Raw genomic sequence first — 13,399 nt, forward strand, 5'->3', positions numbered from 1 at the left:
AATGTTTTTACCTTTAAACTAATCAGTTAAATATATTTATTCTCTAAGCCAAGTTTACGAAGGTTTCACTGTACTTCCTTTTATTTGCTCTACAACTAGCTTTTATAAGTTTTGAGGAATAGCCCATGAGTTGTAGTGTTTTAAATTTAGGTGAACAATCCCAGATTTTCTCTGTCTATACTATTTGGTTTATACACTTCAATCGTGTAGCCCTAATCTTTCTAGAATGAAGAGTTCTGGGTTTTGTTTTTTTGTTTTAAGTTTATCCTCATACAATAGACCTTCAATTCTCTTACTCCTATTAGCTGCCCTGATCTTAACTTTCTCCAGTTCTGCTATAAACAAAACATCATAACTACACATAACATGTTAAGGATTTTACACTAAGAGTAGACTGTTTTATGTTTTGTTTCTAATACACTCCCTTGATGACCAACATTTAAATGGTCCCTTTACCTACAGCAGAACATGAAAATATCTTCAAAGATCAATACAGTGATTCCAAAATTTGTTTCTTAGGCCAAAACTCAGAGGCTATCGTTCTTTAAGTACAGATCAAAAAGTTCCCCTAAATAAATTACCTTGTATTTGCTCACACTGAGGATCATTTGCCATTTCTCTACACACATAATTCTGTAAGACTCTTCTATAATTTATTCCCGTCTTGCTACTTTTTAAATATACCTTCTTTCTTTTAATAAATATATGAGAATCATTGAATTATAAAGCTGGAAAAGGCCACAGCCTCTTTATCAAATTCATCCTTCTCAATTTTATAGTACAGCTTGGCGGTATTAAAACACTTGTCTAAAGCAAACTAATGGAAAGAATTAGAAAACAGAATTTAGATTTTTCTTATTCTAAGTTCATATTCTTACTATTAAGTCACACTTTAACTTTTTAATATCAATTTTAAAGAACACTAAGGGAAGAATATTGATATTTACTTAGTACAATATATGTTGGTACTATATTTTACATGTTTTTTCCACTATTCCACATGACTCTACAAAACTCAACAGCTTATAGGATGCTTACTTTAATCATAAAAGTAACATTTTATCTGACTTTAAATTATTTTGTTTCTTTAAAAGTTATGCTGTTCTCATCAGTGCTTTGGCTTTTACTTTTTTCAAAACAAAGAAGCTAAACTTTTAGTGGCTATAGTTCTTAATTTATAGAAGTCATGTCAGATGTCATATATAGTTTTATAGCTTCTAAACAGCTGGCTTTAAAAGGGGAGCAAAATGAGGGTGAAATTTGGAAAAGATCCTTTGACCATCCAAGGTCATTCTTTCCCCCACAGCTGGGAGAATTATAGACAATCCACACATAAAACAACCAATCAGAAATCATTTTTCAGAAATGCCATAAGCACCCTGAGTTCAATATGCACCCCCAAATCTGTTCCTCCCCTTATATCCATTTCCTAACTCCATTACTGGCATAACAACCCAGCCACCAAGACAGAGAAGCTAAACACTTGGGAGTTATTCCCAATTCCTCCTTTTCTTCATTCCCAACATGCAATCAGTACAGTACAGTCTGCTTATTTTTAGTTTCCAAATTTCTCACATTTCAGATCATTCCTGTATCCCTACCTCTACCACCTTGATTCAGACCCTCAAAGTCCCTCACTTGAGAGAGGGAGTCTTCTAATTGATCTTCCTGCCTCCAAACACTTCACTTGTTCCATGGTGACATCTTCACATTACCACCAAAGTAATCTCTCTAAAACCCAAATTTTATCATATCTTTCTCTTATTTCACAGTAGCTCCCTAATGTCCATGGGATAAAATTCAAACTCTTTTCATGGTCTCTGTCCATTTCTTCAGTCTCATCTTTCATTGTACAATCTCCCCTCTTCCCTACCAGGAACCCCATCCTCTATCATTTAGTCATAATGGACAACTTACTTTCTTCCCTGAATATGTCATGCTGTTTCACCCCTCTGTATCTTTACTCACTCTGTGTGCTCTCTCTACTCAGAACATACTTCCTCCTGTGATCCTGCTGTTGAACATTTACAATTTTCAATGTTCAACTCAGGGCTCACCTCCTCTTTGCAGTCTTTTTTGAACTTCACCTCCCCCCACCTCTGTGGAAATGACCATACTTTCTATTGGTTCCCCCAGTGAACTTTTACAAAAGCATTTGTAACAGTTTTTTGTTGTTGTTGTTTTTCATTAAGTTGTTGACATGTCTTTCCCCCACTTCTGAAACACAGGTACTCTGGAGCAGATACTGTATCCTATTCAACCTTTATTCCCATAGACTTGCATAAAGTCTGTCACATATTAGGAACTCAATATGTAGAATGAATGAATGAACAAATGAACAAAGAAAAGAACAATACAGGGACTCTTGAGGAATATTTTTTAAATTAAGATAAAATACTCAAAATAATATGGTACTGACCTAGGTATATTTACCTCCTATAAGTTCCACATTTTCCTATTTAACATAGTTTTTTCTGTTAAAAACCTAAGATTTATTCCCTTGAGGAAATGTGGACACATATGTCTACTAACATTTATTATCACATAGATATATAGACAATTTTATAAATTAAACTAATTATTTATTTTATTAATTTAATGGAATATCAAAATGACTTATGGTCAACTCCTTACTATCTGAAAGAATCTTAATAGCTATGCTGGCTTACCTAGTATCTTTTCATCTGCTGCTTCTGCCACTCAGCCATGGCTTACTTTTCTAAACTGGCTTTCATGCCTCTAATTATCCTGCTGCTGGCAATAAAAAGCAACAATCTGTTTATATCCTAAGTAGAGGACACTGACCAGGAGAATGGGAAAAATGGTTCCTGAACAGGAGGGTAATTTTACACAGTAGATGATCTGCACAAAATGAATCACAGAATCATGGAACTGTATGAGATAATATGTATTTATCATCCAAATAGTGTGGCTGTTTATTTTGACTTTTTTTTCTTTATTTTTTAACCTAAGGAAGACTACTCCAAAATTCTTCTGTCAGTCTATTAAAATAGAATAAATATCTGTTGCTGATTTTCTTTTAAAAAAAATATAATTGAAAAGTTTAAAGATATGAGATCACTTAACTTGTTCCTAATCAACATTTAAATCTATAAAAATTTTCAATAAAAATGTATTCACTGGGATTCAGTATTAAAAACTAATAAATTCTAATTGTAGTAGAGTCCAATAAGGAAATTAACTTTGTACCTAACTTTACAGATTATACACAAATTACTAAGCTATAATAACCTGTTCACTAGGTTTATAAATGCTTATTCAGAGGAAATACTGAAGAAATAAGTTAATTTCTAATATGAGAAAAGACAAATACAGCATTTTGTTCATCTATACAAACTTGTGAGGATCCACAAATTACCAAGATGATGGAAAGATGGGTTGGCGTTTTTATTACATGTAAAGACAGCTATGCTCTAAACGTGTGCTGTCCAATATACCAAACACTAACTGCCACATGTAGGTTAAAAATTCAGTTTCTCAGTTGCCCAGGTTACATTTCAAGTGCTCAATAGCTGCATGTAGCTAGTGGCTACCACATGAGACAATATAGATAGAAACATTTCCATCACAGCAGCAAGTCTGATTGGGTAGTGCTATTGTAAACCATGGTAAAATGCAAATTTCCAAATATTTTTAAAATGGCAATATAAGTTCAAAAGTAACTTTTCAATTGGCTATTTCACAGAAAGGGAAAGTATACATTTACAAATGAGAAAAAAAGAATTAAACACAAATATTAATGAAGGCTTTAAGTATACAAAATTAATTTTCTATGGCTTAATTTGAAATTATACCATATTGAATCTGAAAAGACTTTCAAGGTAATTTAATCCTTCATCCTCAATTTACAGAAATTGAATCTAGAAGACAGTACAAGGAAAAATAAACTCTTTCATTTAAGATATCTACTATATCCAAATAAAGACACTATTGAAAACCACCAAAATTGTCTATAATAATAAACTGATTAAAATGAAGTAAAAGCTATTCTGTGTATCTTAGAATCAGATTTTCCATTGGATGCAGAGGCTGTTTGCACAGTGGTTAGGATTTCAGGTTCCGGGGTTAACCTGCCTAAGTTCAAACACTACTCCTTGACTTACTAACTGTGCAACCTTAGACAAGTCATTTAAGCTCTCTGAGCCTCCTTTTTCTCATCTATAAAATGGAGAAATAACTAAACTATATCATACAGTTGAAAAGATTAAGTGAAATTATGCATGCAAAGTACTTAGAGAAACTGGCACATAGTAAGCCTTTAAAAAAATGCTAGTTTTTATGAAACTTGCATTTTGGTTGAAACTAGTCTACTGGTGACTTTCTTTAACTTCCATTCACCTTCAAAATTTCTTAAGACAGAGAGACTCTGGAAGACATTCAAAAATCATTATATGAACACTGGCTTACAGGTGGCTCTACCACTTGCAGTCATGGGAGAATCTGCATCCAAATCTCTACCAACACTTTACCCATAGGTCTCAACACCTTGGCGCTAAGAGTGTAACATAAAGCCCCCAAGCAACATGTGGTGGGGGGTAGAGGAAATCTAATGTTTGTTTGTTTGTTTTTTAATGAAATAAACAAACAAAAAAACCCCTCCTAGGCTAAAATAGGTGGCATCTGTTTTTATGTTGGGGACTGTGAGTAAAGTAAAAAGTGGGAGACAGGATAAGTAAAACAATTTTGAATGACAAGTTTAAAATTTCTCAGAGAATTGTATGCTCACTTATTTTTCTAAAATTTATACTTCTGCATATTAGCTGAAGTTTAAATAACTACAGTCAGATTTTGAGACACATATTTTTTACTAGAGTAATTTTTTAAAAATACACAGAACAGGTATGTAAAAGTAACAGTTGCTCTTTCATTAAGTTTTAAGACATATCAATACAATTTCCTAGTTCACTACAGTAGAATAATAGGTACCCAACTTAATGTGATCTCCAGAAACTGTGGAGATGAAAATGAAATCTCCCCGGCTTTCAAGTCTTACCCCAGAAAATGTTTTATTCTAAGTGTAGGGGGATAGATTTCAATAGAGTACAACATAAGCACCAGATGGTCAAAGCTAACTAAGACCGTTCTCAAATATTTTTATGCCCAGCTTCATTCTTCTGGAATATTTTTAGAACTAAGCTCCAGAGTCACCTGTATGAGGCATGGGCCAAACCTCAAATCCTAACTGGCCTGATATTTTTATATCATCATTTCAAATCAAACATTTTCCTATTGGTAGTTTTCAGGCACTTTGGCTTTGAAATGGAATGATTACACAGGCTGATCTCTAGAATCACTTATATTTCTATAAGTTTATGCTTTTATGTATCAGCTGAAGTTTAAATAACTACATTCAAATTTTGAAAGGCATATATTTTCAAAAGTAATTTTTAAAAACTATACAGAACAGTTAGGTATATAATGGTAAAAGTTGTTCTTTCATTAAGTTTTAAGATATATTGATAAGATTTCTTTGTTCACCACAATAGAACAGCAGCAACACGCACCTGATAACATTGCTCCAAATGAAATTACAAACTGATCAACATGTGACACTTGCAATGATTGTCCCAATGAGACATAGCTTGCTATTTTCTTTTATCACTTCACAACATTTATTCAAACTACTATAATGACCTTCAATTTCCATAAATAAACTTATATAAAAAGCTGGCTAACATACTTAAGAACTAGGCTATCACTAACAGTTAAAGCTTAGGAAACAATTTATTCACAGGAATCATTTCAAGATATTTTGATAAACATCTAAAGTTTCCTTTCGTTTCCTGTAAACATTCCAAGATTATCCCATAGCTACAAGCTTCAAATTAATATGTCTAGGGGAGAATTAGTTTGGTAACTTAAAAATGGAAATATATAGATCACAAAAGAGTCTACTATCACTGTTAAAAATATAAACACTGTACAGGCCAGCACTTGTTAATAAAAATCACTGATATGATTCCATTACCAAGCACACTCTTTGTAATACAATTAGCACATGTTTTACCTTTAGCTTTAAATTAAAAAGGAAAATGATGAAAGGCACAAGTAATTCTTTACTTTCCGCATTTTTAATACTTTTTGTACAGTTAGTTACTACATTTGTGCAATTAAAGAAAAAAAAAACACTAAAATTCCACCTCTATATTGGCTTTTTAAAATCTCTGTATCACATATTAAAGACATTAAACTTTTCTGGAGTTCCTGAAAATTAACACCACAACTTTACTGGTGAAACACAAACCACATAATCTGATCTAACTATTCACATTAAACAAAATGAATGACTAGATCTTTCCCAATCGATTCTGCTTTACTGATACCGAAAAAAGCTATTTCCTTCATGCTAAATTATGAAATTAACCTAAAACATAGTAAAAACATAGAAGCATTAAAAGATACTATTTACACAAACCGGAATAAATTCATCAGGCATTCCCTCAAGTGCTGAGATGTCATTTACTCCCGGTCACACAATGAATACTATTTGTTTTCTGTTCATCCTGAATTATCAAATCTGAGTTGAACCTGGCAAAGGCAAAAACCATCCAGATTGACTGACGGATTGATTGATAGATAAATAAATAAATAAAACCATATAGCCATACAGAAATTCATGACTCTTTACTGTTTGGTGTAAAGTGTAGAGTGCCTGCACTTTCAGCTCTCAGAAGAAATCCACCATATTCTGGAAGCACTTCAATTCAGAGTGACCTTTAAGTTTTACAGACATTGTAGCAAATTCTTTCATGTCTCAAGAAAAGGCAAACCTGCCTTGCTTTTTTTCTCTAGTGGGAAAAGTTTTTGTTTACTCTTATTATATTTTCCACTCCTAATCTGAAGAGATGGAGGCTCTCTAAAACGTAGTTGCCCACTTAGGATTAACCTCACCTGCGGAGGACCAGACCCGCAGCCCCTCACCTGATGATAAGATTGGGATGGACCCAAGTGATGGAGGAAAAAGAGCCAACTCTGCTCACAACACTACCTGTGGCTCCCAAAGAGGGGGCCCGCGTTTTGGGGGGGTGGGGAGCGAGGGCTAGGATGGTCCAAGAGACTTCTTTATCCGGACCATATTTGGGGAAGTATCTAAGCATAGGAGACCCCCCCCCCGCCCCGCGCTCTAGTGAAAGACGGAATTGCGGGGACCGCTCTCCTCCCTTGCCCTCTCCATCCGGCCCTCGGCGCTCAGCCCTCTCGCCGGAGCTGGGGGGAGGGGGTGGAAGAGGAAGGCAGCGGGTCCCCAGGGTCCCCTCGAGTGGCTCCCGGCGGCCGCTGCGAGGCCTGGACCGTGTCAGCGGCCTCCGGGCTCCGACCCGGAGGGGCGCTCGGTGCCCCGTTCCGGCCCGCCCGGCGGGCCCCCAGACCCAGCCCTTGACTCACCGCTCTCCACCTCGCTGCCTTTCTTGGCGGTCGCCGCGTTCCCCATGACTGAGACGATGAAAGGAAGGGGTCAGAGAGGGGAAGGGGAGCCGGGGGCGTCCCCGCCGCTCCACAGGCTGAGGCAACTCCTGCTTCTGCACCGGTCAGAGCGGTCAGTGCTCTCGGCGCTGGCGCCCGGAGTGCGGGCGGGAAGACTGGGCCGGTTCTGAGGCCAAGGCTTCAGCAAACTCCTCAGCCCCAGCGGCAGCAGCGATAGCAGCGGCAGCAACGGTGGCGGCGGCGGCGGCTCCGGCGGGCAGACACTCCCCCTTCCCCCGCCCCGCCCCCCCTGCGCGCCCCCCGGCAGCCGCGCGCCGGGGCCCCGACCCTGTCCCTCTTCACCAGCGGGCGCGCGCGCCGGAAGTGACGTGCCGGCCGGGTACAACGGCGGCGGGCTGAGGGGGGCCGAGCCGAGGGCAGCGGACTCGGGTAACCCCGGCTGGCACCTCAGCGGCCCACCGAGCCGGGACGTGGTGGCCCGGACTTGCTCTCGGATGCCCATCCTCGAGATCTGGGAGGCGGCGTGGGGACCGTTAGCTTTGAGGAACCCGTCGTCTCTCAGCCTGGCGTCCCCCACGCCCTGGAGATCGCACGCGAAGGGAGCCCCCTGGTTCGCGCCACTGGGCTTTGCGGACTGGTCGGTATCAGCCGCGGGAACAAGCTCGTCCCTAATCCTGATCGTGATTCCGAGCCTGTCTTTGCCTCACAGATCCGCGTGTTCACCGAGCCCACCACGTTGTCCTCCTGGTTCTTAGGCACCAGTCACAAGCCCTTTAATGTTCCCAGTAAAGTTTTCATTTGCTGTGGTTTTGCGGGATCGCTCTCAGGTTTTGTCAAATACCCCAGAGAGAAAGGAAAGTATTACTATTTCTACACAATGTCTGTTGATGTGAATCATTGTAGTTAGCAGCTCTCTGTGTAGATGTCAAAATAAATGCATTCCCAATTGGTAACTGCGTTTTTCTTAATATACATCTTGAATTTGTGAATAGTTTTACTTACCAGGTTAATTTTTTGCGGCACTCTAGTATTTTTTGTTGCATGTTTCTTTGAATTTTGCGCCGTGAGCATTTATTCTAAATTTAGTGTAGAAAGACTGTAACTTCCCGAGGGGCAGAGAGTACTAAATTTATTTTGTGTCCCCAGGACACCAGGCACAGCAGGTATTTAATGGATACTTGATGACTTGAAAGTAAGCAGAGGAAATCTCTCAGAATTTTTTTTTGAAATAGCTTTCATTACTGACAAAAACAGAGTGGTAACTGTAGACGTTTCTCAGTAAGTTCTTCCTGCTGTTTCTTATTACTATTTCCGTTAAATTAATTTAACAAAGGTTTATATCATGTATACTGTATTCCAAGTACCACCATGCAGGTAGCAACTCATTTGATCCTCAAGAACCCTATGAGATATGGAGTTTTACTATCATTTCACTTATGAACAAACTGAGGCACAGAGAAGTTAAGCAATTTACCCTAGATTACACAGCTATTATCTCTTTGAAGCAGGATTTGAACCTAGGTAGTTGGGCTCTAAAGTCTGACTTTTTGTCCATAATGTTATGTAGATGTTATGGTAAACAGCTTTCTCTCCATTTAAAATTACCTTGACTTGAAAAGATGGATGCATAATGAGTTTATTTCTTGGGGAAGTTCATTATTGTTTTCTGGGTTTCCATTAAATCCAAGTAATATAAAAATTGTAGAGAAGGAAGGATTTAAACTAGCTGTGAGGTATTGTGTCAGCATGCAACAATGTTGCAACAATGTCACATCCTTCCAATCACATTTAGTTTTGTGTGGTGGATGCGATATTTTGCCCTACATACATAGGAAGTTCAATAAATAGCATTAAGCCATATACCAAGTTAAAAACAACTTTTTTATATACTTTATTCTGGATAGAATCTTTCTAGAATCCTGGAAGACTCATACTGCCCTCATTGGGGTAAGTTTTAAAATGTATTCCTTTTTAGAGACCAGCTTTAATAAAAGAGTGGTTATATGCATAATTTGTCCCTATCCTTAACATAATTTTGAATTCTAGCTCTCTAACAAGAGGGTAGCCATCTGTTTTGTAAATGATTAATTTGCAGAAGAGACAGTTGACAGGGATTACAGAGTTAAGATACATTATAACTACATCCTAGAAAGTTAATAAACAAAAAATTCAGCTTTACAAATTTCTCCCTTTCTCTCTCAATTTAACTTTATCATTCATTGTTTAAGAAATTAAATTAATTGTTAAGAAAGAAAATGATCATCAACAATTGGAAATATCTTGGGTTTTTTTCCGTATACTATTATTTCTGGTTTTTTATATTAACTTACACTGCTGCTCTGATTCAAGGAAGACTATACTTCAAGAGTATAGTTTCATGAATCGTCTTCAATTAGTAAACATTCACAATCATCTAGTTGTAATTATATACAAGTTGCTTTTTCATTATTAGAGAAGAGTTCTCTTTAGGAATCCATTGTTTATATAGCATCTAAAAGACTATGTATCAAGAATTGTTTATTTACACCTAGAAAGGGCAGAAATTTCATTAACTGTACAGTTATTCTTGAATAACTGTAGCTAGAATGGGGCAACTGCTATCCTTTGCCACTAATGCCTTTTCTATAACCTGGACAAGCACAAAGGTAGAACTAAATCTTGTTTCCCTAGGAAAGCAGATGCAGAAAAAAGGAAGTGATACGGAGAAAAGACTTTGAGTTCCCTTCTGTATAATATTTTATCTAAGAACATACAGCACTATGTAGCAGGGAAAATTGGACCAGTGGTAGTTGCTTTGGAAATAATTATCCTTACATTTTCTAGTACTTTATGAAAACACTTTCACATGCCATTTTTTATCTGATCCCACAACAAACCTACATGAGCAAGACAGATTATATTAGCCACAATTTACAAATGAGAAAAAAGTTCAAAGAAGTGAAGTAACTGGGCCAAGTTCACTCAAATGGTAAGTGACAGAGCACTAGGTTATATACCATTAATGTGTGAAACAAGTGTAATCTCAATCTCATTAAGATTAGGTTTTATTATCCACATTTTGCAGATGAGAAAACTGAGCCTTAGGAACAAAGAGTCTAGGTCCTGTATTCTTCCTAGAGTCACCTTTTCAGAAAAAAGTGAGAAAGTGGGGAAAAATTAGTAAATTGTTATTCCTATTTATTTTGTAGTTTTTACTTATACTATCAACTAGATTTCCAAGTCCTTTTAAAAAGTAAACACCCTCAAAAACAATGTATGTCAAAAATACTTGTTTTTCCTTTACAATCACCAGGACAGGTAAACTGAAATTGATAATCGTTGGAAAATATAACCAGGTCATTTTGTTTTTATATTGTATTTTACATCAAGTAAGTGCAAATGAGAATTTATTTAACCATCATAAAATAATGATTATTTTGAATGATAACTAGTAATCCACACAGTCTAATATTTCATTATTATACAGTATTATATGTCCTGGACCTAATGATACCACATTAAGTATCAAAGGGCAGAATAGTACTTCCAAAGTGAGGAAGTAATTTTATAGTTAATAAATTACAAATATGATAATTGTTCAAATCATTCTAGTACAGTGCAAAGTTTTCCAGTTGAGCATAATCCTAATCCCTTTGTTCATAAACAAATTTATTATCTGAAGTTTGATATTCACCTTTTTGGATATTCCCTTACAGATGAGGTGACTAAAATAGTTGACTGTGGTTAAGTAACCTGCTCAAAGTCAACAAAAATGAACTTGTACCAGAGTGGAGTTATAGCTTATTTCTTGGATAGGGACTAGAATACAAACTGAAAACGTTAAGGAAAAAAGAGAAAACCTGGAGGGGAGAACAAAACCAACAACTTTTTTTCCTTTCTTAATATATAATACACTCAGAAAAGTATATGTTTGGGATATTCTGATTTTACCAGTGTGTTTTATCAAAACTATGACTAAATTTCTGCTCTTTCAGTTCGGCACTATGCATTTTTAGAGAGTAACTCGATCAAAAAATAACACTCAAATTTACAAAACTTTTTCTTCTTTATGAAATCACCAAACAGATGGGGCATGAACTTTCATGAAATCTCAGCTTTTACAACTGAAGCCCATCTGTGACCAAGGTGAATCTGGCCCACTAAATTAAAACTATATTCATATTATTGATAGCGACAAACCAGAGTGGTATGTAGTAAAGTAGAAAGGGTTTGAGCTTTGTAGTCAGAAAAATCCGAGTACATCTTTTGGTACAGCCGCTATCTGAGACCTTCACATAAATTACTTTATTCCCCTTTGCCTTAGTTTCCTAAAGTGTGAAGTTATATGGATTAAATTAAATCACCTATGAAAAGCACCTAGGATAACTTGTTGTATAATAGGTACAATAATCCAATAACATTCTATGTTTTCTTGCATTTATGTTTCAATAACAATCATTCAATAAATATGATTACAACAAATTTAATGAGTCCTTACTATATGCAAAGCATGATGGGCTACAAAGGTGAATAAAATCTGTGCCCTGCCCTCAAGAAGTTTTTGTTTAAGGCAAGAAAGACACATTAAGCAGTTAAGAAACTGCTTAAGCAACTAAGCAATTATGTAAAGCAAGACTCATTAACTTTGTACTATAATGTAAATAAATCACTGAGGAAACATAAGAAAAGTGTTGTTAAATGGTCAACCACATAGAGAATTTAGCATTGGATTTTGTTCTTAAACAAGTGGGGGAAATCATTGAAAACTAAGAACAGCAAACTCAGAGCAGGGGTTTGTTATGACTGTCCTTAGATCAAAAGATGCTATGGAAGGAGTTGTAAGAGTTGCAACCTTCCCACTGGAATATAAGCTACTTTGTCATCACTATATCTACTGTATCCAGAGTGATGTCTGAAAAAAAAGTAGGTGCTTATTCATAAGTGAATGAATTGTAGTTTCAGACTAAGATCATGCTCATTTGGGGAAACCTTACATGCCTTTTAAGAAATGTGGACTTCGTTCACTATGCAATAAACTCTGAAGATATTTAAAGAAAGGAGTGATATAATCCACATTTTATTAGTAAGCTAACTTTGATAGCAGTGTGTTGGATATATTAGATGATCAATAGACTGTCAGCAAGCAGACGTGTAAGGTAGCAGTTGTAATAGAAGAATGACATGAAATCGTTGAGTGGTGTAGCAGCAGTGGAAGAGAAAAGAAAGGATGCATGTGAGACATTTGAATGTAAGAGTAACAGGATTAAAAAACTATTGGTTTGGCCAAAAGCTTCATTCGTTTTTTTCCATAAGATGGCTCTAGTAGCACTTAGTTGTCTTTAACTTCATTCAAAATAATTTTGTTAGATTGTATGTGACAGCTGTCATATCAGCATGCATTTAAAAAAAGACTCATCAAAACTGGTGAATTTTTGTATAGCCATTTTAATATTGAAGATGGAAGAAAAAAAGCAAGATTTTCAGCATATTCTGCTTTATTATTTCAAAAAAGGTAAAAATGCAACTGAGATGCAAAAAAAAAGACTTGTGCAGTGTATGGAGGAGGTGCTGTGACTAATCGAACATGTCAAAAGTGGTTTGCAAAGTTTCGTGCTGGAGATCTCTCTCTGGACGATGCTCAACTGGGTAGACCAGTTGAAGTTGATAGTGATCGAATCAAGACACTAACTGAGAACAATCTACGTTATACCACGTGGGAGATAGTCGACATGCTCAAAATATCCAAATCAAGCGCTGAAAATCATTTGCACCAGCTTGGTTATGTGAATCACTTTGATGTTTGGGTTCCACGTTAAGTTAAGCAAAAAAACCCTTCTTGACCGTATTTCCACATACGATTCTCTACTTAAACGTAATGAAAATGTTCCGTTTCAAAAACAAATTGTGACGGGCCATGAAAAGTGGATACTGTACAATAATGTGGAACGGAAGAGATTGTGGGGCAAGCGAAATGAAC

General features: G+C 36.6%; 1 protein-coding gene across 4 annotated transcripts in view; it reads right to left on the reverse strand.

The window, feature by feature from the left end:
* PRKACB (protein kinase cAMP-activated catalytic subunit beta) overlaps nt 1–7,727 on the reverse strand; it is a 147,895-nt gene extending 140,168 nt beyond the window's left edge. For 2 of the 4 annotated variants that reach the window (XM_082408590.1, XM_082408589.1), the window contains exon 1: nt 7,405–7,727. In XM_082408590.1, coding sequence (XP_082264716.1) covers nt 7,405–7,450 — 46 coding nt within the window. In that variant the 5' untranslated portion in view covers nt 7,451–7,727. The remainder of the gene's footprint in view (nt 1–7,404) is intronic. The other 2 variants (XM_082408592.1, XM_082408594.1) reach the window with 2 other exon arrangements.
* Between the last annotated feature and the right edge of the window lie 5,672 nt (nt 7,728–13,399).

Source organism: Balaenoptera borealis (assembly GCF_965194805.1).
Source record: "Balaenoptera borealis genome assembly, chromosome: 1".
NCBI classification, from domain to species: domain Eukaryota; kingdom Metazoa; phylum Chordata; class Mammalia; order Artiodactyla; family Balaenopteridae; genus Balaenoptera; species Balaenoptera borealis.